The sequence below is a fragment of the Protopterus annectens genome, chromosome 1.part1 (assembly GCF_019279795.1).
Source record: "Protopterus annectens isolate FY-2018-M chromosome 1.part1, PAN1.0, whole genome shotgun sequence".
NCBI lineage: Eukaryota > Metazoa > Chordata > Ceratodontiformes > Protopteridae > Protopterus > Protopterus annectens.
The window spans coordinates 944,672,231-944,699,653 of NC_056726.1; the positions used below are offsets into that span (position 1 = coordinate 944,672,231).

At 39.9% G+C, this 27,423-nt stretch overlaps 1 protein-coding gene across 1 annotated transcript in view; it reads right to left on the minus strand.

The window, feature by feature from the left end:
• CPSF3 (cleavage and polyadenylation specific factor 3) overlaps positions 1–27,423 on the minus strand; it is a 710,232-nt gene that overhangs the window by 642,550 nt on the left and 40,259 nt on the right. The window contains exon 2 of the mRNA XM_044079083.1: positions 19,009–19,072. Within this exon, the coding sequence (XP_043935018.1) occupies positions 19,009–19,072 (64 nt within the window). The remainder of the gene's footprint in view (positions 1–19,008; positions 19,073–27,423) is intronic.

Below are 27,423 nucleotides of genomic sequence, written 5' to 3' on the forward strand. Positions count from 1 at the left end.
TCTGCTAGTGAGAGACAGTGATGAGTACGGTAGGAAGTCCCTGTGGCGAATTTGGCGATTTTGTTGTAGCAGGTTTCGAGCTTATTTAGATCGCATTGTCTAAGGTTAGCAAATACTGGAGAGGCGTAGAGTAGGGTAGAGATGAGATGAAAATTTGCTACCGAAATTTTAGCTGCTTTGTTAAGTAGTTGCTGATTTCTATATAATGCTCCTAGTTTTTTGTGCACTTTTTTAATGGTCATGGAAATGTGAATGTCAAAGTTCAGTTTATTGTTTATTTCTACTCCAAATAATTTGGTGAGTTCTGTAGGATGGATGGTGGTGTTGTCTTTTGCTGTGATGTTAAAGTGAGAGCTGTCTAGGGTAAGTTTGGTGGGTTGGAAGATTAGTAATTTTGTTTTGTTTGGGTCGAGTATTAGTTGGGCATCGGATAACCAAGTTTCAATAGAAGAAAATGCTTCCTGTGTGACTTTTTGCAGTTCTGGTAGGGAGTGGGCTGTGCAGATGATGGTCGAGTCATCTTCGTATTGTATGAGTGTGCCATGTGTTGTGGCTGAGGCTAGATTATTGGTGAAAATAAAGAGTAGGGGTCCCAGGATGGACCCTTGGGGAACTCCTATGGAGACTGGTAGTTGGGGAGATAGGTTGTCCTGCCAAACAACTGCTTGTTGGCGGTCAGATAGGTAACTCTGAAACCAGATGATGACTGGTTGAGAGAAGGATAGGTTATTGAGGAGAGATGAGTTGTTTGTGTGGGACCATGTCGAAAGCTTTAGAGAGGTCTAGGAAGGTAGCTGAGGAGAGATAACCTGCATTTTTATTTTGTAGGATAATGTTAGAGAAAGAGAGTAAGGCAGTGGTGGTGCTATGGTTAGGTCGGAAACCATGTTGTGTGTTGGAGAGGAGGTTGTTGGCAAGGAGGTGATCCGAGACTTGAGAATGAGTGCATCTCTCTAGTATTTTGGAAAGTGGCGAGAGAATAGCTATGGGGCTGTAATTGGTTAGATCTGTGGAGAGGCCTCCTTTGTGTAGGGGAATTATGTGTGAGACTTTCCATAGTGTAGGAACATAACTTTCTGATAGAGATCTGTTAATCAAGAGTGATACGGGGTAGGCTAGAGCATCAGCTGCAAGTTGAATGTATTCACCTGGGAGGTTGTTTGCTGCTAATCTGGTGATTTTAAGTTTAGTTAGTAGTTTTATTTTGGAGGTAGGAACAGGCGAGAAAGAGAAGCTAGTTGGGAGACTGTTAGTTCTAGTTGATGGTGTGGGTTTATGGGGGGGGTTGTGTTGTCTAGCTAGTGATAGTACGGTTTAGTGATTGTTGAAAGAGGTAGCAATATTTTCGGAGGAGTGAGTTAAGTTAAGAGTGGGTGTCCTGTAAGAGAGGCCATGGGATGGCCACTTAAATACATAAAGTGTTTCAGTTATATGGCTTTTGAATGTCCATAACTGTTTACTTTTTCTCTTTTTAAGTCTTTATGGATACATTCAAGCCAATAAAGCCAAATAGTTGTAGGCATGCATGTTTTAGCCTTCTTAATACCTTGTCAGCAAAGCATAAGTGGAATGTTTGGCTATACTTTAGAAGCATAGGGTCTTTAAACCCAGCTGATGTCCAGAACCATTAAGGTGTCTACAAAATATCCCAACATCCAAACCAAAAAGCAAAAAGGTCACCCAGACAAACCAATTCATATACCTGACTGTAAAAGTCGGAAACTGCACTTTTGAATGCTGAAAACACTGAAAGTGCTAAAAAATTAATCTGACATTCTGGGAATGTTTTCGAAACACCAAACATTTCCAGATGTCTCCAAACACTGTTATGCACGGGGGCAAGCCCCCCTGCACTCCCCACACCCCCCTGCTAATTTAATATACTAACTCTGAGATCGCACTACAGTGAGGGAAGGGGTATATGTTCCGATACACACTGTAGTGCGATCTCCACTCACAATGCCAAATCAACATGAGCAAATGCACACTGGCATTCACTCATTTGGGATTTTGGCAATTCATAGTTCGTTATTACAAACTTTTGAAATCGTACTTTCGCACATCTGGCCATCACAGATGTGTGCTTCAACCTTATGAAGGTAAACTATCCGCAGCTAGTGAAGTTTGGCTTTACTGGCCTGCCTTAGGCAAAAGAAAGTAGAAAGCATCGTTTCCAAACTTAAGAAGATTTGTTACAGAGATCCTGTACAGGTATTACAAATATTTTGGAAATTTTATGAAAATCTGTATAAAACACAGGAGTGTGGAAATCAAGAAAACACAAATGGAAATATTTATGAAAGACTTAAGTATGTCAAGGTTAGAGACAGATGAGGATCAATAAATTAACAGTCAAGACAAGAGCAGATGGCATAAAAATGGTCACATATAAACCAATCTGCAGGAAAGTCTCCAGGAGAAGATGACAATCCTGTAGAAGTTTGGAAGCTAGGAGGGAAGAAAGTGAAGACAACAGTATTTTAAAAATAAGCACCGACATCCTGGAAGAAAGCTGTGGTGGCTGTAATACCTAAAGATGGAAAAGATGCAGCAGCCCCAGTTTCATGTAGGTCCATTTCATATTTTAAACCATCAGTATAAATGCTTAGGTCTATAATAGCTGAAAGAATGACACAGGTGTTGCCAAAATTGGTAGATATGGATCAATGTGGTTTTGCAGAAGGGAGGCAAAAAATGACAGCATTAACTAAATAAGAATGATCCAGAGGGAGGCAAAATATTTGAAAACACTACTAATATTGGTCGGTCTTGATGGAGAGAAAGCATTCTACAAAGTAAGCTGGGATTTTATTAGTAAGGCAAGGGAAGCATTTGCATTCTCTAATATAATAAGGTTAATTAGAAAGATATAGGAGAGATCAGGGGCAAACATTAAAGTTGGAGGGTTCTTCTCTGAGAAGTTGCGTCTCAAGAGAGAAATCAGGCACAGGAGCCCTCTTTCCCCTTTGTTATTTACTTTATATTTAGAGCCACTGGCAAAGAAAACAAGGGACTCATTTTCAGACAATATTATTTTGTACATGACAAAACCAGGAAAGGACAACTCAGTGCTGTAAAATATTCTGAGATCGTTTCACGTTTTTTCAGTATATAACATTAATGAAGACAAAACAAATGCTATAGCTGTAAATTGTGTGCTGACACATGAATTTGGTCCAGCAATACCCATATTTATGGGGACAAGATAAACTGAAGCATTTAGGAGTATGGACTAAAATGGATTAGGTTATGGCAGCTAAAGATATATGGGAAGGGACTAAACAAAAGATAATACAAATCTGAGAACCGGAAGCTCTCGTTTATGGATATGGATGGCAAGATACAAGCAGTGAAAATATTTTAGCCTGTTTAGTTTTACATACAGGTCAGGCATATTTGTTTTAATCAACCAGTGGAGAAATTGTTGACCATAATTAATAAAGAGTTGAAGAAATGTATCTGGGAAGGGAAGATGGCAAGGGTCATGTGGGATAAATTGCCCCTTCCAACAGAACAAGGTGGCCTAGGATTACCTGATTAGAATGGATATTTTACAGCTACACAGTTAGGGTTCAGAAACACAACACAAACACAAAGCTATAATAAGTGGAAAGGGGTGATGATGAAATGGGAGGAAATTCAAAAAGGAGTGCAATTTTTGATGCAGATCCATAAGGAGAATACCATCCACAGAGAATATTATATTCACAAAGAGCAGAAAGTATTCTAAGAAGTAAGCCAAAATAAAAACAGTCAAAAGAGATTTTGCCAAATGGGGGGGGGGGGTGACTGCAATTAGCAGTACAGAGAATAAGCAAGAGGGAGCTGGAATTTACTGGAGAAAAACAGGCAAAGGAATCAAAGTGTTGGGAACAAACATCTACAGAGGGAAAGATAATAAAAAGGGGGAGGCCAAGAAGACATCTGGACTGCAGGCTAAAGGCTGCCTTACCTATCAGGGACTGAAATAGTACAGGCAAAGAGAAGGGACAGAGGAATCCTGAGTGAAAGGCCTGCTCTGGTAGAGTTTTTAAATGAATCTAGAACATCAGCTGCTCAGCTGCTGTTAAAGGGTGATAATTAGAAGGGTATACAAAATATTGCACAATAACTATAGAATCAGAGGAGGTTAGAAAAGACTGCGGAGAGAATGAATAAGCAAGTCACAAGGAAAAAAATGGAGGACATATGCATGGCTCTCAAGTATGCAACAAAATATAGAAGATTTTTACTTGGAAGTGTTTGCATAGGTATTTTTTTTTACACCCTACACAGACTCCAAATGTTTCTTCCTCCAGTAGATGGCAAATGTTAGACTTAAGCGGCCGCGGTGGTGCAGCGGTTAGCATTGCCGCCTCACAGCAAGAGATTCTCCGGTTCGATCCTCGGCTGGGGTGCCTTCTGTGCGGAGTCTGCATGTCCTCCCTGTGATTGCTTGGGTTTCCTCCGGGTGCTCCAGTTTCCTCCCACATCCCAAAGACATGCTGTAGGTGGATTGGACACTGTAAATTGGCCCTAGGCATGAGTGCGTGCGTGTGTGTGCCTTCTGTGGAAGGTTGGGTGCCGGGCTGGCAACTCCACACCGTAAAAACTCCACTGCCAATCGTGAGTGGACAGGTGATCTACTGTGGCGACCCCTTACCGGGAAAAGCCAAAAGAAGAAGATGGCAAATGTTAGAGGCTGGATGGGGAAAAAAGAGGTAATTGGAAACGTTATGTTTTTGGAGTGTAATGAATTGGCAGACATCAAAAATTCCCTACAGAGTACTCCGTCAGAAATATTGGGTGAGCAAGTGGGTGCATTTAAGGAAATGATTTGCTTGTGCTGGGATGCAAGATCTGTGCTGCCGAGACATAGTCAGACCTTCCCAAGTTTAATTTTGGTGGCTACCAAAAAAGTAATTACTGCAAAATGGAAATCAAAGTGTAAACCAACTATATTTGAAGCACTGAATACTACAACAGAGATAAAAGAATTGGTAGTGGGATCTTTAGAAAAGGGTAAGACCAAATTACATAGAAAAAATGGAAATTGTGGAACATACACGCAGAATAATGCTTTGTAAGAGGAGTGAGATTTAAGGGAAGGCAAGAACTGAGCAATTTACTTAAAGCTGAATTGATGAAAGTTATGCAAAAAATAGGTTAACTGCTAATGGTAGCTTAAGACCATCCGGCATAAACTTGAGAACCACATTACAAAACAGCCAGATTTGCTTCACAACCTACAAATAGCAACCACGTGCTTTACCCTCAAATTTAACTAGACTGAATTTTTATAACAAAATCTAATTCATTCAGCTTGAATTTATACATAAACTTCTACATAAAAAAAGTAATATTCATTACTCAAGGTTCTCAGATTCATCAGATTAGCATAAAACTAACACAAACTGAAGACAGAGCTCCAAACTGCTACTTCACGAGTGAGTGAAACTCTTTACCCACTGAACTGACAATAACCAGTAATCCTAACACCTGTAAAAGAATTTGCAAATCACAACTCTTCACCACATTAACTTGTCAAATATATGATGTGACTCGACTAAATGAATCTTACTAGACTGAACATATGCTTACCATTTATGAAAAAAGTACCTCTCACAATAGGATGCTTTTCCTTCTACCCAACACTATTTTTCATTGCACACAACTATCCACCCTCTCATTTCGTCTCAATACTTTTCCTCTGCATATGGAGTGTTGAATGGCAGATGAAAAATAATTTTCACCATCCTCCTTTACAGTTTTCTTCTTTTCATGTTCCCAAACATAAGATGCAGTATCTCCTCAGTATCCAGTACCTCTTCCTCATCATATTCCTACTATTACATTCCAAATTATAATTCACAAGAAACTTGCTCCTTAAAGTTTTGCTTATTTTTGTTAAATACACGTTTTAGTACTGCTTTTTCTACTGCTCAGGGCCTCTTTTTTTCTTCCTCTTATGGAGCTGTTGATTTACCATCAGCAATTTATGTGTTCCTGATACTATTTACATATTATATTTATTCATGGGAATTCCTCTGAAATAATTAAATTGCTCCACACTAAATTTTCATTTTTACAAATTGTTCCTTACCTTTTTAAGTACATTAGAGTGCCATGCTAATACATTTAAAAGAGATACAGCAACAACTTGATATTCCCATTCTTTACTAAAATAGGGGAAGTGCAGAGCAAGACAGCAACACCCACATAGAAGTCCAGCACCAATATCAAAAAAGCTGGCAAAGAAGCTACAAGAGACTAGAATCCAACTTTGTTTTATAAAAGTAAAGATGATCCACTGTGTTACCAAATACCTACGTCAATGAAAGAGCAACAGAAACTCAATACTGTAAAAGATGTCAATACAGAAATTCTAAAGTAAAAATACCTACATGAATGAGAGAGTAACAGAAACGCAATACTGTAAAAGATGTCAATACAGAAATTCTAAAGTAAAAATACCTACATGAATGAGAGAGTAACAGAAACTCAATACTGTAAAAGATGTCAATACAGAAATTCTAAAGTAAAAATCAGAACAGAGACAAAGTATTATTACAGAAATAGGGAGGGCATGAAGAGAAACAGTACAGCACTTAAGTATGGACACTTAAGTATGGACCCTCAGAGCAAAGAGATGGTATTAAATACTAAAAGCGAGACATGTAAGAAAATGCAAAGTTCTAACCCATCTTCTGTCCTACAAGAACAGAAAGCTACAGAAAACGGGGATTCTCAAAAGGCTTGAGAAAAGAGAAGAAAAACAGAAGAGAAGAAAGAAAAGGAAGAAGATTATTTTTATCTAGAATTACCCTTTGTGGGGGAGGACCTACAAGAAGCTGCAATAGCAGGGTTTTTAAGAGAGGAAGCTATACATTCCACTTCAAGTAGATGAAGAAAGCTAACCTAAGTTAGCAGTCTTAGAAGTAAACCACAACAACTTTTTGAATGACCCATGGGAGGTGATACTTTAAGTGATCAAGCATAGTGAAAAATGTTTTGGGATTTCTTTCCAGAATGCCAGACAACTGCACCCCATGCTGAATTTTTAAGAGTCCATAGAGGTGTCGTTTCAATGTACAGCTCCTAGCACTGCAGAGCCACAAGTAAAATCTTCCAATGGGTATAAGTACATACTAGTAATATTATCCTACATTTCCAATGCCTGTGCCCTGTCCAGAATGAGATACTTACCGATCTCAAAGCAGTCCCTTTTATGTGAAGTGCACTGCATCTGTTATGATAATGCAAGTCGAACAACTGAAGATGTCACTCTACCTTGTGTAGACTGATGTACTAATATACAGGTTCAATAAAACACTGAAATCCATGCTAAGGAAAGTTACTGAATCAGGTAATAAACTAGGACCAGCTTTTATCCTTCTTACTATGGTAAAAACTGGGACCAGTTGTTATCCTACTTGCTGCATGCAGTCAGAAAGGTGCCATAAGCTTCAACTACTTCATATGATATGAACACTTGGCACACCAAGCATCACAAGAGAAATTATCAACACTTAAGGAAACTTAGCAAGAAAGGAAGACATTTAAAAAGTGCGACAGCTCTATTTTTCTTTTACATGAGAAATTAAAGCTGGTTATGCATACAGTAAAGGAGCATATGTACAAAGCCCAGGACATGCGTCAAGGAGATGCAGCAATGAGTTTACTCGAGATCAATCTTCTGACTGAGAGACAAGGGTCACTTCAGGTAATTGAAAGAATAAATGCAGTGAACTGGAAGTGTAGAAAACCGGAAAAATAAAGTAGTGCTACCAGGTGAAGGTCAAAAAATCCACAGAATAAATACACTGCACAAAAAAAGATCTTGTCTACCATAGCAAACGTGATGCTTCAAACCAATCCAAAAATGTCATATTTAAAAGGCATCAAAACTTTCAATCACAATGAACAATGGCTTACACAGCGCTGTCTCCTTTGGAACCCCCAAAAAACTAAGCTCCTCCTTTTTACTCCTACTTGTAAGTCCCCCCTATAGATTTCACAGTCACATCCAATAATGATACTCTCGTATCCCCAGATCCAACTACCAAACTACTAGGTATCACAACAGATAACCTTAACTTCGACACCCATATCAACAATACTATAAAACCTGTTAATAGAAAACTAGGCTCTCTCTACAAGATCAAACCCATCCTCTCTCCTGCAGCTAGAATAACTATTGCTCACACCCATCTAATCTCTACTCTCCTCTGCCTCACCCATATATACTAATCTAAAAACAACCTTAATAAAATGGAAAACTCCTACAATAACATAGCCAGATTTGCTACAGGCAACCCATTCAGAACCCACCACTGTTATAATCTAAAACAGCTAGGATGGCTTCAATTACAAAATCAGCTTAAATTCCACCAACTGGCCATTGTCCATAAAACCCTTTACCAACCTACAAATACCCCTATACTATCTACCCTCATCATCCCTTACAACAATCTGAAGACATTATGATAGCCACATAAACTTCTTGTAAATATTAGTAAATCAAACAGGGCTGGGGACTCTCTCTTCTCTAACACTGTTGGAAAATCCTGGAACCTTCTTCCCAGCAAACTTTACTCCCTTCCCTTTATATAACTTTTCAAAATCAAATTGAAACTTTTCCTCAAAACACACTGGTTGTGCCCCTGTACCAAACCTGACTAATCAACTAGCTCTTCTTACTTGGTTCAACCTACCCTCCTCTTCTCAGTAATCAAGATCCTTTTCTTAAGAACAACAAACCTTGTCCTTCTAGGTACTATTACTTGCATCTTCTTGTATCTCATTAATGTGACTACTTTTGTACTAATATATTGTATATAATCAACTGCCTTCTTTTTCGTATATTATGTATTGAAACTGCATTTTGTATTATATGACTTATACCTGCATATTTTGCACTATGTTATGAACTTCTGACCTTTGATTATTCTCTCTACTGTACCTGCAATGGCAATGCGCATTGTTTACATTAATTTTGTATATATGATTTTGTTTCATCGGAGCTTATTTCCCCGGGCCTCTACTGAAAATGGACATATATCCAGTTAGACTAGCCTGGTCAACAAATGTAAAATAAAATAAATAAACAAAAAAGGTAAGCGCTTTCACAGCAAATAGCTGCTTCATCAGACCTTAGAAAATGGACAAATCACAACTTTTTTTAAACAAAAATTAACCCAATTAGCATAGCAAAAGAAAAAATAAACCAATCAGAGCATAAGCAAATAAACCATTAAAAGCCTAAAAAAAGTCATCCTTAGTGACGCAAGTCTCTCATTCATAAAAACTCCTTAACAGTACCAAGAGCCAATCAGTTCAGTGAACTAGCCCATGCGTTTTAAGCACCGGCCTTAAAGAAATATTTTCATTCAAGCCCGGACTTCCATTAGCTTTGTAAGCTGATGAGCCAGTGCAGTTCTTTACACTCCATTCTATTTTTAAGATCCCCCTCTCAGGCTTTCAGACAGGATTTCAAGAACAAACTTAAAAAAAAAGTGTTCAGAGCCACAAAGTGTTCAGACCTACATTCAGAGTTGTGTTTTGCTAAAGCATTTGTTAGCCTGTTGTGCCCGATGTCACCTACATGTTCTAAAATCCTCTTAATGTCCTATTTGTCTTACCCACATAGTAGGATTTAAAAGCTTAACATTTAGCAAGATAAACTACATCGACACTCGCAATCGGCATAAAAATGTAACTTTATTCTATACTTAAAGGCTGGATGTTTAACAGAACTAGTAGTCATGATATATTTACAAACATCACATAAATGATATGGAAAGGTGCCAGTACATTCAGAATAATTCAAGAAAGATTGCCAGGAATTCCTGTAGCATAATTCTCATTTCAGTGATTTATTATTTCAAAAAGAAAACTTTGGTTCTGGACTCAGCACCTCTACGTTTTTGATTAGCCATTACAACAGGCCAATTCTTCCTAACAATATTGCACAGTGCCAATATCACTAGAATATGTAAACACCATTTGAGGATTCCTTTGCTAACTATAACGAGAAGGGCAAACAGTTGCTTCAAACCTATCTGCAAAAAAAAGGTTTAGCAGCAGTATCTCAGAGTCTTGACCTCTGCAGCAACCACAGAGACTTCAGAGGGCAAATAACCCCTAGCAATAAACTCTTGAGACATGTCACAAAGAGCTTCTTCAGCAAGATCATCCCTGTTATGTAGTCCCATGATTCTCAGGAGCTGCCATTTCATTACATTCCTAGGGATGTGTCTTGGGTGCATACTAAATTTAAGTAGAATGTTTTTCTTACAAGATTTTCTAGAAGCTTCTATCCAAGTCACCTAAAAAAAAAATTAAAATAAATAAATAAATAAAATTAAATGTATTAACAGACACATCCAAAAAAAAATCAATGACCATGCTCGAACTTTTATAAGTAAACCTGAGGAAATCAGTGGTACTATGCAGGTAATCCACAATACAGGACAAAATGTTCTCTGTACCTCTCCAGACTTAAAAAGAAGTCATTGACAAAACGTCTATAATAGCCGATGTACTCAACAAAAGGATTATTATTATAAATAGCTTCCTGTTCCCACTGTGCTAACACCACGTTCACATACGAGTTTACACGTACTGTTCCTATTGCAACACCAGTGAGTTAGAGATAATAAACATTATTTTCCAAGATGAGTTCAAGTTGTGTACAAATAAGCATAATCTTACTGGTGGTAAAATCACTACAGGTGGTTAAACATTTTCTCACGTTTTCAATACCCAAATCATTTGGTATTACAGTAAATGGAGAGTTAATGTCTAAAGTGACAAAGATCAAATTCTCTCTGTGCTCCAGTATGGTAGACCATGAATACAAATCCGATGGAAAATTATCTGTGTCCTTAAGAAAACTGGGAACAGCATCTAAAATGGGATGAAGTCCTTTCTCAACATATTCTGAGAGTGATTCTGTGACCCATCCTCGACTGCAGACAATGGGATGCATTGGTGGATTCGTTATGCTCTTATGCAACTTAGGTAAACCATATAAGATGGGAATCACGGAATGCTTAATAGAGAAATAATTACACATATCCAATATAGTAAGGTCAATCATGTGCAAATCACAGATGTAAAAATCAGCTTTACTAATTAGATTCACCTGATGTTTATGCAACTGCATAGAAGTAACATCTCTTAACATTTCAAACATCTTGGATAGATTATGCTGTTAGTCCATAAGAACGATCCCATTCCCTTTATCAACGGGATGTATCTCGACATAGGGGGTTTCACACAGTCCTAAGAGCCTCTCGTTCACCATGGGTTAAGTTATAAAATGAAGTTTTATGGGTCTCATTCAAAGTCTCCCGTAAATCATTCTCACACAACGAGGTAAAAACATCAACCAAAGGATGTATTTTAAGTGTAAAAGAACTAGGTTTCTTGAAAACAATACTGGCAGACATATCAAGATTGTGGAAACATCAGACCCCGTGTCACATTTCTTGCAAAAAGTTTCAAGTTTAAAATAACTTTTGTCGCAACTGTTTGCCCTTCTTGTTATAGTCAGGAAAGGAATCCTCAAATGCTGTTTACATATTCTAGTGATACTGGCACCGTCTGTAATGTTGTTAGGAAGAACTGACCTGTTCTTATGGCTGATCAGAAACTTAAAGAGGTGCTGGGTCCAGAACCAAAATTTTCTTTTCGAAATAATAAATCACTGAAACAAGAATTATGCTACAGGAATTCCTGTCAATCTTCCTAGAATTATTCTGAACAGACCAGACCTTTCGATGTCATTTATATAATTGCCTGTAAATATAGCCAGACTACTAGTTTTGTTGAGCATTCAGCCTTTAAGTATAGAATAGAATTAGATTTTTATGCCGACTGCAAGTGTGTCAATGTGGTTTATCTTGCTAGATGTCAAGCTTGTAACTCCTACTATGTAGGGTAAGACAAATAAGACAGTAAGAGAAAGGATTTTAAAACATGTAGGTGACATCAGGAACCACAGGCTAACAAGTGCTTTAGCGAAACAGCTCTAAATGTGGGTATGAAGTGTTGTTCGTGAAATCATGTCTGAAAGCCTGACAGGGGGGGATCTTAAAAATAGAATGGAGTGTAAAGAACTGCACTGGATCATCAGCTTACGAGCTGACAGAAGTCTGAATGAAAATATTTCTTTAAGGCCGGTGCTTAAAACACATGGACTAGTTCATTGAACTAACTGGCTCTTGGCACTCCTTTAAGGAGTTTTTATGAATGAGAGACTTACGTCACCAAGGATTACTTTTTTAGGCTTTTATTGGTTTAATCACTTATGCTGGGATACGTTTAATTTTGATTGAAAAAAGTTGTGATTTCTCTGTTTTGTAAGATCTGATGAAGTGCCTTTTAAATACAATGTGTTTGGATTGATTTAGTGTCACGTTTACCATGGTGTAGAAAAGACCATTTTTGTGAGGTGTAGAAAACCAACAGAAAGACAGAGATAATCTACCACATCAATGTAGCGAAGCCAAGAAAAGAAGTAGATATTTGTTGGTGAGCTTATAAGATGAAGTTAGTACAGAAGAGATTGTGTGACCTATGCCTGGACCATAGTTAGAGGAATGATGGTCAAAAGTACAAAAGAAGGAAATAAGAGAAATGCTAATAAAGAAACAAAAGAGAGTGTGCTCTTAGATGTGCCTGGGAAAACTCAACTAAGAAAGCATAATATACAGATAAGACTGAGCCCCTTCAGAGTTCCAGAATCAAACAAACAAGTTAGGAAGAGAAGTTGTTCAAAAGATGCTCAAGGCAAGAGTGACAAAAAAAATCACATAGTAAAAAAAGTGTCTCATCAGTGCCACTTCATAAGTATCCACATTTGTTTGATAGCTATTCCATGCCAAAAATAATGGAGTTGGTTGCAATCCTACAAAAAGTCAGGTATCGGACAACACTAGACTTGACAAAAGCATACTGGCAGATATAGCCTTCTCCCTCCGGTTAAACAAAAACAACCATTCTGACCCCTGAAGGTCTATTAAGCCACCTTTCAGAGACAAAATAATAAAAATTTAAAACCTCACTCCTGCTATGCTGTTGCATACATGAATTACATGGTCATCCATTCAAAGGACAAGGAGTCTCACTTACCCAACGTGCAGGCTGTGATACAGACTTCACTATAGGAAAGCTCACCTGTGAATGCTAAGAAAAGGAAACTGTGCATGGTGGAAGCCAAATATTTGGGATACCTTGTAGGCAGAGGCTGTTACAATCACACCTAGAAGATTCCATAAAGAATTGGCCTACACCCTTGAAAAAATACCCAAGTAAGGCTTTTCTTGGACTAGTGGGTGGTACTACAAAAAAAAAAATCTGTATCTAATTTGCATCTCACAAAAGGAGAAGTTCCTGTCAAGATGAAATGGTCCCGTGAGACAGACACAGCATTTACTGAACTAAAAAGATGACATTCGGAACCAGTGTTAATTACTTGAAAACACAGATGCATCAGAAATAGATCTGGAAGCAGTGTTGTCCCAAAATAGTCAAAGGAAAAAGCACCCTATATGCTACATCACCAGAAAATTAAGTAATGTTGAAAACAGATATTGTGGCAAATACACACTGTGTGTTTAGTAAAGTCAGCCTTCTATTATATCACATCCCACTACAGTGTCCGAGTAAATAGATAGCAATATGTAGTTGTGTCAATGGGCACTTTCCCTCCAACCTTTGTAGCATGCAGTGACCCTTAAGGAAGCTCTGCTGTTTGCCATCAGATAGCTGATCGACAATTAGAACAGTGAACCTAACAGACCACTGGCCAGACATGGGAAGACTGGTGTGTGTGTGTGTGTGTGTGTGTGTGTGTGTGTGTGTGTGTGTGTGTGTGTGTGTGTGTGTGTGTATGTCACATTTTCCTCACTTTTTCCCTCTTCTCAGAGTCGGGACAACCAGCGTGTTGGGGCTTACCCCCACTGGCAAGTGACTTGCCTCCAATGTTTTGCAACCTTGGGAACGTCAATGTTTTGACTAGCAACCTAGCCAGGATTTGTGTTTTTAGGTTTGAAAAATGATGTCAATTAAATGAGATGGGATAATTGATAGCAAATCTGACCTACATCCCTGGACTAAGAAGGATGCTGATGGGTTGTCAAGGTCTTTCAACCTATCTTAAATCAATGGTTTTGTGCTGGGGTGGGGGAAACGTTATAACATCTTAGATAACAGCAGGGGGAATAAACCTTTACATAAGTTCATAGGTGTTGACTAGGCTAATGACCACTTGTTTTTAAGCCTAGCCATGCATCCCAAATCTCTGACAAGTTATGATACCCTTGAGAAGTGTAAGCAGAGGCCTGGGAGATGAAGCATTTACAAGTTGCCCATGTCCATTAGAGACATTTCTATTTCCCCATCCAACTGTCCAAGTTACACTTGAATTGGGTTAGGGAGGAACTCTGCTTCTCGTGGATGGGGAGCCTGTTCCCATAGATGGGGTACTCTCTGGGATACATTACTATCTCTCTAGCAGATCCTATTTATATCACAGGCAAGGTTTAAGTCCTTAGAACAGGTAATTCTGGTGCTGTTTGTTTTGTGGATATGCAGGAGGTTCATCGGAGTGGGGCCTGACAATGCCCTGTATGCCAGGCATACATCTCTCCTCAAAAGCCTGTAAGAGACAGAATACAGGGATGGGGCCTTGAGGCTGTCTGCACAGGACATTTTACTTGCACCCTGTATTCTTTTAGTGAGGAAACTCTGAGGTTGTTCTATTGGATATGCCTGGTTAGGTACATACCAAAGGGGGCACTGTACTCAAGGACAGGTCTGATGAATGACGAATGCAGTGGAAAAATGACTTCCTTGGACTTGATGCCATACCTTTGTTTACAAGTTGCACAACACAATTATTTCCTCACTACTGTAGACACAAGATGGCCAAAGGCTAGACTACTATTTGTGTGTCCCTAAGTTCCTGACTACTGGGTCACTTCTAAGGGGTGTGTTGTCAATATTATAGTTTCCAGGGATGGATGACTTCCTAAAATATACTATTATGCATTTCTTGGCATTTAGTTTTAGTCCATGGCTTGGGCACCAGTCGTTTGTCTGTGATAGCCCCTCCTAGAGAACTTTTGTGTTAGTGTGGAATTCAATGACCGCTCCTAATTTGCAATCATCTGCAAATTTAGTCAGCCAGAGACCACTGATATTGGCTTTGACGTACGTCTGCCTTGTGCTTGAAAACTTTCCTCACTAAGGTAGAAAGGCAGTTGAATGCATTAGTTAATACTGACAATTTAATTACCAGCTTGGTATGCTGACTCTTAGTCAGTTCAACAATTCTGACCAAGGATTCAAGACAAATTGAGATCAACATCCCATTCAGGGTTCAATGTGTGGATTTAGCCTGAAAGAAACCCATGTGAAGATTTTTTTTCATGGTAAATCTACAGGGAAGTCCTTGCAGGGCCTGCAAGTCACTTGCTATTCAAACAGCCTGTTTTTGTTGAAACAGATAAAAGAGACTGACCTTATATGGAAGGGATACTGATTGTTCCCCTGTCCCCTCTAAAAATTAGCTATAACCAGCAGGGGCAGCTCAGCCAGCAAACAATGTAAATAAATGAAGGAATAAGTAACTAAGTACACAACTAATCTGCTTTTATCTGTTTCTGGCTGGTGGCAAGCAGGCTTTGGATTCAGAATATGTTTACTAGCTGAAAATAATAAACAAGCATCATTTGATAACCAGACTAAACTAAAGTAGTGCTGTTGGCTTCTTTTAATGGATCATAGCATAAAGAGTAATCTGAAGTGCAGATGGGAGAGAGAAAATTCACTAATCAAAAGAAAGAAGAGGACAAGACTTAAAACTGGCTTTTGTGGGACCCTATGCTGTAGTTCTCTCTTCATCTGCGCACGTTTCCCCATACTGACTTTGAAGGTTTGATCTTTCAGACAGATATCACACCATTTAGAAGCTCTTTAACTGAAGTCATACCTCAGCAATTTTTCTGGTAACAGACGTCGGTCTGCTGTTTCAAATATTCTAGAAGAAAGCAGTCCTTTTCTGTGTCATCATAAATTATGTCTATGAGCTACAACTTTTCTAAACCCAGGATGGGAGTGAACAAGTAGGTCAAAACTCATTCAGCGTTCTTGTAGAGTACCATTTTTTGTAGCATCTTTCCTACTGGATTCACCAAGACCAAGACAGATCCCATCACTTATTTCAATGGCCTAGTGCACTTTTAGGTATCAGAATGACTGTAGCTCCCCAATGGATGTCACACAATTTTTTTTAAATCTCATTTTCTTAACAACATGATTCACAGGAACACTCATTTCTTAAAAAATAAGAGGTCTGACATTATAATGTTGGTCCATGTTACTCGTGCTAATCTTGGTGTGTCCTAGTATAAACAATCTCCTAAAAGTTAACCTGGTAGACACAGGACGTCAGTTATTGTATCTCTGTGATTCAGGTCCAGATAGGCTGTGTGGGCTGCCTTACCCTCGTCCACGGCTCTGGAGACTGATTCAAAGAAGTCAATCAGGTTCCAGAGACAAGATCGGCCCTTCACGAACCCAAACTGGGTGGGGTCCAGTGTTTGAAGGTTGCCAATGTCTTTGTTTATAAGTTCCATGATAACACGTTCCATGGCCTTGTAGATCAGGCTCAGACTGATGGGGCGGTAGTTCCCAGGATCCAAGGTGGCTGTGTACCACTCAGTGGGCACGAAGCCTGAGGTGAGGCTATGATTAAACATGACACTTAGGTGAGGTGCCAATTCATTTTGTAGTTCATGTAATACACAGTCAGGGATGTCATCTGGTCCCATGGATGCTGTATTCTTAGCTTTGGAGAGTGCGTTTTTTTTACCTGTGTGGCCATTATTACCGGAATTTGGTATGCTGGTAGGATTTTCTTTAGTCTACAATAGTATGTCCACTTTTTGCCTCAGTAACCTTATAATTTTAGTGTTGTACTTGATGTTAACATACTCAACAGTAAATAAGTAGAACCGCTGAAGACTAATGAAAGCACCAGCAGAACAGATATGTACTCCACCACATACACAGATTTCCTCCTCTTTGAGAATTACATCACACAGAATGCACGCAGAACTACTTATGAGACAATACCTCTCAGTATTACCACTCTTTTGTTTTTATTTTCTATTTTTAACTGTGTGATTTTTGCAAGTATGCTTTTTTAATTTATATGCTTTTACTTTTGTCAGGATTAAGATGGCAAAGAAAAGGATGCTTCTGTTCTGAAAGACAGAACCTAAATATCTGTACATTACAAGAACTGAAATAAATGACTGTTGTAAGTATCGAACACAATGGAGTCCCACCCTGTAACCAACCCCAGGGTAGGCCACCAACCCCAGGGAAGGCTCTAGGTGGGTTACCACCCACTTTGCTACTGTACAGAAAAAAAAACAAAAAAAAAAAACGCTGATTTGTTACATTCACTGTAGTACACAGCAGCACTCATCTGCCTACAATAATGGACTGCACACAAGAGCCCTGAGTCTGCCAGTTTTTTTTTTTTGTCAACCCTAGACTAACCATTATTTTAATAAGGTTTATATGATTTGACCTTCAGTTTTATTTAGCTTAATTAACTCTTGTAGGATTTTAGCACTAGGGTACTCTCCAACAGTCTCAAACACCAGAGACTGTACTGCTCAAGACAATAAACGCAAGACCAACCCCTACAGGACCACAGCAGCACATCCAACTAATCGAGGTCTCCTCAAAGCAAAGTCTAGGCACACTGAAGGACTGAATTTTATTAACCTCACCCCCTGTCCCCCACAGGTGGAAAGCTTGCACCAGCCTCAGGCATTGAATTTTAGGGTGGTACTGATCTTCATCATACATATATACAAGTCTGACTACACAGAAAGTAAGAAGTAACCATTTCCTTTTCATGTATGAACAATGTAGCCATACAGATGGCAGATAACACAGGATGAAATGACAATAATGCTACAAGGGTACTCCCAGTCTATATAAATAATAAAATGCAGGTACAACTGATTCTACAAGAAAAGCAGTTATTCATGAGTTTGCACTGGTCCTTTCCTGCACCTACAAGACAGAATGGTCACTTTACAATCAGGGAAAAAACAGGGTGAATACAATCTGCTTTTTCTTACAAAATGTTAAGGCAGAACTGTCTGCTTTAAAAACAATGAGTGGAGTTTGTGTTTTTGAAATGTATCAGGTTAAAACAAGCCATAGACTACTATTTCACCGTAATGGTACGAGTCTGTATTACATAGTCATAGACTTCTGCTAAAGTTTCTTAAAGATTATATAACACAAAATGCTATCTGAAATTAATACAAGGTGGAGTCAGTATTTTACTTAAAATCACAAATGCAATGTTGTATGGGTTAGCCTAAATTGTAAATATTTGTGTCCTACTGCTTATTTGCTAAGTGAAAGAACGTGGAACCCACGTCTAACTACACATAGGAATATCTACAAACTGAGGCATCTTTATAAAGAGACAAAGGGAGAATATAATCTCCACAACAGTGGATCCCAAGGCTAGAAAAGAAAATTAGCAAGACAAGACATTCCCACAGACCCCATGCACATGAAAAGGCTTCTCCAAAATTAGATGCCAAATGACAAACAGAAAGTAATTAAATTACACTGCAGCTATGTTTGTTTGTGTCTTTCGGCTTTTCCCAGTTAGGGGTTGCCACAGTGGAACTCTGGTCCGCTAATGATTGGCAGTAGAGTTTAACGTGCTGGCTTGCCGGGCCCAACACACAACCTTCAACGAAGGAACGCCTGTTCACGCATGTCACCACACAGAAGATGCTCTAACTGAGAATCGATCGGACTGGTCAGCATGAATAGACAGATGTAACCTGCCAATAAAACAAGGATCTCCCTAAAATATTTTAAAACAAAACTTTATGTAATCAAGCTGACTCAAACAGCTAAACGGAAAGTCACCAAATTTATCAAAGTACAGTAACACAAACTATATAAAATAATTACCATTATTTTTCTTCCTTTGAATTCCAGAATTATGCATGATCTTCCCACTTCTTGCCCGGCTCCACTAGCACAAAAAAATCAGAAAAACAAAGTTATAAAACACACTGCTGTGACATAAACATAGCTACTTAAATTACAAAGGTATTTCCTGATATACCACTTCAGAAAACATCCTGACCATTGCCAGACTCCGTAGGGGAAGTGTGGAACACATGGCTTTCCACCTAGGGATCCCCAGTTTGGAAACTGTCCTGTGCTTTTACTGAATTAATTCTGAGCCAGAGTGGTGAAAAGGTGTCAGACTCCGTAGGGGAAGTGTGGAACACATGGCTTTCCACCTAGGGATCCCCAGTTTGGAAACTGTCCTGTGCTTTTACTGAATTAATTCTGAGCCAGAGTGGTGGAAAGGTGTCAAACTATTCAGACACAAAAACATGCTATTCACAAAAAAATGAGGAGCTTGTCAAGAAATATGCAAAAACTAACCTCTACAAAAAGCACAGTAAGGACACAAAATGATAATGTAATGAAGTAATAGTACAAACGTGTGCAGCCCCTGAATTCAAGCAGAACCAGTAGTCTAAAAGTAGATAAAGGATATAAATGTATTTAATTACTTGCTCTTTGTTAATCTGAATAGACCCACTAGGCCAGTGTCCTTTTTCCAGCAGAGTCCCAAGATGCTACTCCTACCAACTTGGGAAATTTGACCAGGGCACTGGGAAACTTCAAAATATTCAGCCACATTTCATAAATTGAGATTAACAGGCAATTCTGTCTCCCAGGAAGTAAAATCTGCTAATCTAGACAAATATACATAGGGTCACAGGAGATTATTTGACTAACAACACACAGCGCCTTTTTGAAGTCTAGCTATGCTTCCTAAATCTGACCAGTTTTGCTATCATATGATTTTTGTAAGGGGTATATGTAGGCTTGGGAATAGGTGGTCAAACATTTATAGGCTGCCTTGGTCTACTAGAGACAAGTGTCAGGCTAGGGGTAAATTTCAGATTCCCAATCTACTGGTCCCAGTTACACTTGAACTGGATAAGAGAAGAACTTACCGGACATGGATGGGAAGTGTGTTCCAAAGAAGGGGCAGTCTGTGACAATATTACCAGTCACTCCAACATTTCCTACTTATGTTGCAAATGAGGTTTAGGTCCTTAGATCAGGTAATTTTGATTTGTTTTGCATATGTGCAATACATCCATCAGAGAAGGATGGATCAGAAAATGTTTTGTAGGTTAGACATAGATTATCTAATATCTGATTTTGGAAACCAATATGGATGACAGTGAGACATTTATACTATCAAAATGACAATACCTTTGCTGCATATACATCTTAACACATCTGCACCACAAACTACACAAAGAAATGGAAAATTAAGCAATATTTTAAGATAACAGGTTTGAATTTTTCTTTTATTTATTTGCCAACTAGGTAAGTAAACTGATCCAACAATGACTCTCTTTCAACAACAGTTGTTATTTACTCATTTTTCTTTCTTTTTTTTTTTGTTCACATATTTTCATTGTTAATTTTTATCTTTTATTCATCCACTCATGTCATTTTTATATTAGCCATTTATTTATTTTATTTCATTTTATCTTGCTTTAGTGAAACGGGTTTGTCCAATTGGGTTTCAGGTGAGGCCCAAGGAGAAAAGCTCCAACAAATTGTAAACATTTTTAAACAAATATAAGTTCATAGGTAGTTATTAGCCCATCAACCCCAAGGCCATCTCAAGCCTAGCCGCTTAACCAGATATGATACTAGATAGTAATTTCTATTCCCAGGATGTAATGTCTAACCCCATGACTTATCTAGCAAAGATTACCCATGTCCAGGAGAGAAGAAGGGGCAATCCCCAGCAGAAATTTACGATTTCCCATCCAGTCACCAATACTGCGCTTAAAACAGGAACATACAGGTGCTCTGCTTGACATAAATTGGAAGCCTATTCCAGAGGACTGGCAACCTCCGAGAGATGCATCTGTCTCTCCAGCAGGTCCTATTTATGTTGCAAGCTAGATTAAGGTGTCTGGAGCAAGTGACTAGTCCCATTTGACTTACGGATGTGGTGCATTTCCAACAGGTTTGGGTCAGAGATGGCCCTGAAAGCCAGGCATAACTCATCACTAAGGGGTCTATACGCCACTGAGTACACTGACAGTGATTTCAGCTTGTCCGTATAGGACATGTGCTGTAGGACCTTGAATTTTCTTAGTTAAGAATCTCTTGAGGTCTCTCAAGCTGCTGCAGGTGTTCGGAATGGTACATGCAAAAGGGAACATTATACTCAATAACAGGCCTGATGAGGGACAAGTACAGAGGGGCTATAACCTCTTTTGCTCAAGGCAATTCCTTTACTAACCAGGTGAGCAAAATCGAATGCCTTCCTCACCACTGTAGACACATGGTGGTCAAAGCTGAGATCAAAGTCAACTTGCGTCCCCAAGTCCCTCACTACTGAACTGGCACATAGGGGATTATTATTTATCTTGTAGTCAGCAAGGACATTATTTTTGCCAAAGGGAATGATGATGCATTTTTTAGCATACAGTTCGAGTCCATAACTTTGACACCAGTCATTTGTCTGTGTAAGCCCTTTTTGAAGTAAGCCAACATCATTAGGGGATTCAGTGACTGCGCCTAATTTGCAGTAGTCTGCAAACTTGGCTAGCCACAGTCCCTTTGTATTGGCTTGGACATCTGAGAAGTATATGCCAAACAGGAGAGGGCCCAGCACTGACCCTTGAGGGACTCCACTGGTGATAGGTCTGCTGGAAGAGGAGACATCTCCTACCTTGACAGAGTCTAACCGGTCAGTGAGACAGTTAGCAACTCACCTGACCACATAGGGGTTGATATTCAACTGGGTAAGCTTATCAATGATGCTCAAATGAGGGGATTGTGTCAAAGGCCGTAGCCAGGTCAAGATATGCTGTGTGTACAGCTTTGTATTCATCTATGGCTCTGGTCACCTTTTCAAAGAAATACACTAGGTTTATTAGACAGAACCTTCCCTTGATTCTTCCCTTGATTCTTCCCAGTTCAGCTTTGTCAAGGGTTTGGAAGTCAGCTACATCCTTATTTATGAGGTCCATGACGACTCATTCCATGGCCTTACAAATGACACTGGTTAAACTTATGGGTCTATAATTCCCTGGGTCGGTTGCAGACCCACCCTTGTGGAGGGAGATGACAGTTGTTGTTTTCCATTCAGTAGGAACAAAGCCAGTTTGCAGGCTGTGGTTGAACAGGGTGCCTAATGGAATGGCTAGTTCATATTTTAGAACATTTAGAATGCAGCCTGGGATGCCACCTTGTCCCATAGATGCCGTGTTCTTGGTCTTGGAGATGGCCTTGATGACTTGCACATTGGAGATGCAGGGAGGAGATGATTCAGGCATGGTTTGTGGTATGGTTGGGGGGAAAGGGAGGTGAAGTTTTCACCAAACCTGTCTGCTAGCAAGTTCACAATTACCTCAGAGTCGGTGTAAGTGGTACCATGCACAGATAATTCTGCACACATCTGGGTTTTACCTTTTAGGTTGCAGACATAGTTAAAGAATGCCTTATAACTATCCTTGGCTACAGATGCTAGATTTTTCTCATTGCTGCCCTTTGAGGATTTTACGAGTTTCCTTATTTGCTTGTTTAGGCCACATAGTATACTCTTCCAGATTTGGGGTCTTATTTTTGTGTTTTTGACAGTAGTCTCTTTCTCTTATTGTAAAATCTATTCATGCTAGACATCTACCAGGGTGGTTTGTTTTTCCTTGAGGCTCTTGTTTTTATCCTGTCAGGCACTGCTGTGTTAATACATTTGTGTAGATATTTAAACAGGTTTTCGACGTTGCTGTTTGTCTTTTTGGCTTTTCCCGGTTAGGGGTCGCCACATCGGAACTCCGGTCCGCTAATGATTAGCAGTAGATTTTCATGAACGCCGAGGTGCCAGCTCGACATTCAACCTTCAACGAAGGCATGCTCATTTACGCATGTCTTTCTTACGCCCACCCAACCGCGGGGAGGAAATGCAGACTCCACACAGAAGGCACTCCCCGCACTCTAGCCGAGAATCGAACGGGAGAACCTCTTGCTGTGACGCAACAATGCTACCACTGCACCACCACGGATGTATGCCTCAGTATAGCCTTCACTACCACCTGATAAGGCTGGAGCTTGGAAGTCGTTTATAACATCCCTTAGAAGGGTATAGTTGGCGTTGGTGAAGTTTTTTAGCCTGACTTCTCCTTTGGGGGGGGGGGTCCGGTGTTTTGGCTACCTCAAAGGTCACTGACTTATGGTCAGATTTAACCAGACCCTACATTACAGATGTTACATTGGTCACTCATATCGGTGAGGACCAGGTCTACAATATTTGTGCCCCTTGTGGGATACTTCACTATTTGTTCGACGGCATTTCAGTTTACAAAGTCCAGGAATCTTTGTGCGAGTGCATTTGAGCTTGTACAAGTTTCCCAATAAAGAGAGGAATAATTAAAGTCATCCAAGACTAGGGTATTTGGTTGTACTAGAATTGTCCCAAGTAGATTTAAATTAGCTGTATGTGCTTCCTGGTTCATGGAAGGGGACCTGTAGCTGATGATGATGTGAAGGGAGATCTTCCCCACTGCAATTTGAGCTTGGAGTAACTCTATAGTGATATCCTGACTGACCAGTCTAGAGGCGTAAGTACCTTTAATGAAAATAGATACTCCACCACCTATGGTTCTCACACCATCAATTTGCAGTCTGAAGATGTGGAAGGCACTGTAGCCTTCAATGCCAGGGTACTTTCTGTGGCCCTGAACCAGGTCTCGGTGACTGCACAAATGTTAACATCTTCCAGGGAGATTAATACTTTCAGATAGTGTGCAGTTTCTGATTTAGACTCCTAGAGTTTAGCAACATAACACTTAGTTTATTTGTTTTTGGTATATTTAATAGGAAATTTTGGTGATGTGACCTTGCCTAAAAAAGGCACTATGGGGGAGGCAAGAGCCTTAGCCAGCAATCGAAAGCAAAGAGGTGCCAGGTGAAGACCATTTCTGGCAAAGCAGCATGGCCTACCAACCATGTCATCCCAGGCCGATGAGAATTTGATCCCCTTAGAATGACACCAGAAACTAAGCCAATTATTGAAGTCAATCATTTTTTGTTTATATTGTGGTACAATCCTAGGTATGGTAAGATGCTGCTCAGGGTTAGGGACATACCTGCCTGTGACACATATTCAGAGACCTCAATCATGTTTCTCTTCATAGAGTCTAGAGAGGTACGTCTCAAGTCATTCACACCAACATGTACTATGACAGAGTCGTAACGGTACTTGTTCTCAGACTTGTGCCTGTGATCTCATGAATCCTGGCACCAGAAAGACAGCGGACCATAACCTTCTCCTTGTTCAGCCTGGTGAGAGGGACATTGGTGCATCTCATTATAGAGTCATGACACTTGGGATGATGTGCATTGCCTTAGAGGCTTAGATGGTGAGACATTGCTGCTTGTGCCTTTATGTGTATTGGGTGTTGTGCTAGGTGTAGCATGCATGTGTTTTGGAGATCGGTGGCATTTAGGTAGGTTTTCTGAAAGTACCTTCACATGTGATGTTCTAGGAGTATGGTGGGTATCATGAGTAAAGAATTGTGGTGGGTGAGCTAACAACCTGTACAGTACTGCTGTTCTGAGCACGAGAAAGCACCGACTCCAGATTCATAGTGTAGGTGCTTCTCTCGCAAACATTACTACAAGTGGGTTGTCAGTGTACATGGGGCTGTTGCTACACTGCCTCAGTAGTCCCACATCAACCAGGCTGGTAGGAGAAACAGAGGGAACCTGGTGGTCCATGGTGCCTGGTATGATCCTGATGCTTCTACAGGGAAGGGAGAAGAGGGGTCAGACTAGTAGCTTTTTTGGAAACTAAGGAAGATGCACAGGAAAAAGTCTAAAACTAAAGAGGGGTTTCTACAGGGACTTACCCAATGAAGATGCACAGGAAAAGGTCTAAAAATAAAAATGGGGTTCTATGGGGATTGGGGATTGGTGTTTATAGGCTTATAGGAGTCAAAAAAAAAAAACTCCACTTCCTAGAAGCTCTCTTTACCTTGGAGAATGCTGATATCGGTGTGGTCCCCGAGACATGGTTTAAAACCACGGGGAGCCCACTAACAGTGCTAGGTTACAATGTCTTCCACACATTTAGGCCAGCTACTTCACAGGCAGGGACTAAAGGTGTAGGTGTCTCTATTTACATCAAAGATAAATATACTTGAAAGCTAGTCAAACAGGACAATGTACACGAGATGCTCCATGTTCAAATCACCATAGGCAAAATCCAATACCACTTCCTTACACGTTACAGGTCCCCCCTATGACCCAGGAAACCCATACCATGTATTTAAATGCATTAGAAATATTAAACCATCCAACCCAATGCCATATTCATGGGTGGTTTAATTACTCCACTATTAACTGGGAATCCTATATGACATCAAACGTACATGCAAAGAGATTCCTGGATTTTGTAAACACAACCTCCCTGGACCAGATAGTCAATATACCAACTAGGGGTGCAACTGTACTGGATCTGGTCCTCACTAATATGGGAGACTGCTTCATACCCCATACTGTAATGCCCTCCCTGGTAAGGTCAGACCACAAAATAAATCTCCTTTGAAGTAAAAATAAAACTTGGACCCCCAGCTACACCTGGAATATTTAGGAATTATTCTAAGACTAACCTCTTGCTATTAAGTGAGAACCTGGCAAAAGTTCAAACCCCATACACCCCAAGAACACTACTGCCTATGCTGAACTGTTCACAGAAACCCTGTACAAGCATGTTAACAGCTGCATACAGGAAGCTGTACCCACCAGAGAGAATTACAGAACTAACTAAAAAACGAGCCATTCTGGTGGAATCATAAAATCAACAGGCTGTATAACAGGAGGAAGAAAATCACAGCAAAAATTAGGAGGTGCAGCACACAACAGGATAAAAGCACTCTCATCAAATTAAACAAACAACTCAGAGGACAAATAAAGTCTACCAAAGCCAAACCACAAGGCATTATTTAGCTAGGTCCGCAACCTCAAAGGCAATACACAATTGTGTGCAGAGCTCATTGTAAATGGAGCCACCTATACTGAACCAGAAAATATAGCAAACCTTCTGGCTGATAAATTCAGCTCCAACTTCACCCCTCTCTCCCCCTCAACCTTCCCTCAGGAAATATCATCAAATATAACTTCCCCCTACCATCACTAGGGAACAGGTCTTTAATACTCTCTCTAAGAAAAAGAACACTGCATCAATGGGCCAGGACAATATGCCAGGATACCTACTAACTAGCATGAATCATTACCCATCAGGGCCTCTGAAAAAAGAAGTTATGTTCTTACCATAACATTCCATGTGGAGTGTTCATCTCGCCTTTGTTTTTACACACGGGTTCGGAGCCGATCCTCTGCTCCGAGTCGGCCGCATAGCAAAGCTCTGCATCTAAGAGAAGCTCGAGACCAGGCTATATCCCACAATCCTCCCTGCCATTACTCAGATCTAGTTTGCAAGCAAACCAGAAAAAAACAATAACCCTGAGGTATTAAGGCTACATACTGCTACAAAGGAAAAAATTTAGAGACACCATCTCACTGACAACCAACTAGGGGTAAAGAAAGATACCCGGAAGAGGTAAAGACATGTGGACCAGACTCTAGTCCTACTCGTTCTTCCAAACCGTGAGGGAGGGAAAGGGGGGGAATGTAAAAACAAAGGCGAGATGAACACTCCACATGGAACGTTATGGTAAGAACATAACTTCTTTATGTGAGAGTGTTCAATCTTGCTGTTTGTTTTTACACACGGGTAGCGTCCCTAGCTCCATCACCCTGAGTGACTCATGGAAGAACGTTCCTGAGCACAGTGGAACCAAAGGATGTCCTGTCTTTGGAGGCTTTGTCAACCCTATAATGAGTGATGAAAGTATGTGGTTTAGACCACGTGGCTGCTGCACAAATCGTGTCCAAAGGCAGGCGAGCTGCATGAGCCAAGGAAGTGGAGACGGACCTAGTAGAATGGCCTTTTGGTTTGGTGGGTAAGGCCTGATTTGATTTAGAATACACAGAGGCTATACAATCAGTAAGCCATTTAGAAAGAGTGCGTTTAGTAACTGCCATGCCCTTTACATTATCTGCAAACGCAACAAAAAGTTGATCTGTTTTTCTGTAGTCTTTAGTCCTGTCTAAATAAAATCTGAGTTGTCTGTGGACATCTAACTTGTGCAACATATATTCCAACTTGCTGGTATGGTTTTTGAAGAAAGTAGGGAGTTCAATGGTTTGATTAATATTTATGACAGAGCATACCTTAGGAAGGAAGGATGGATTTGTTCGTAAAGAAAC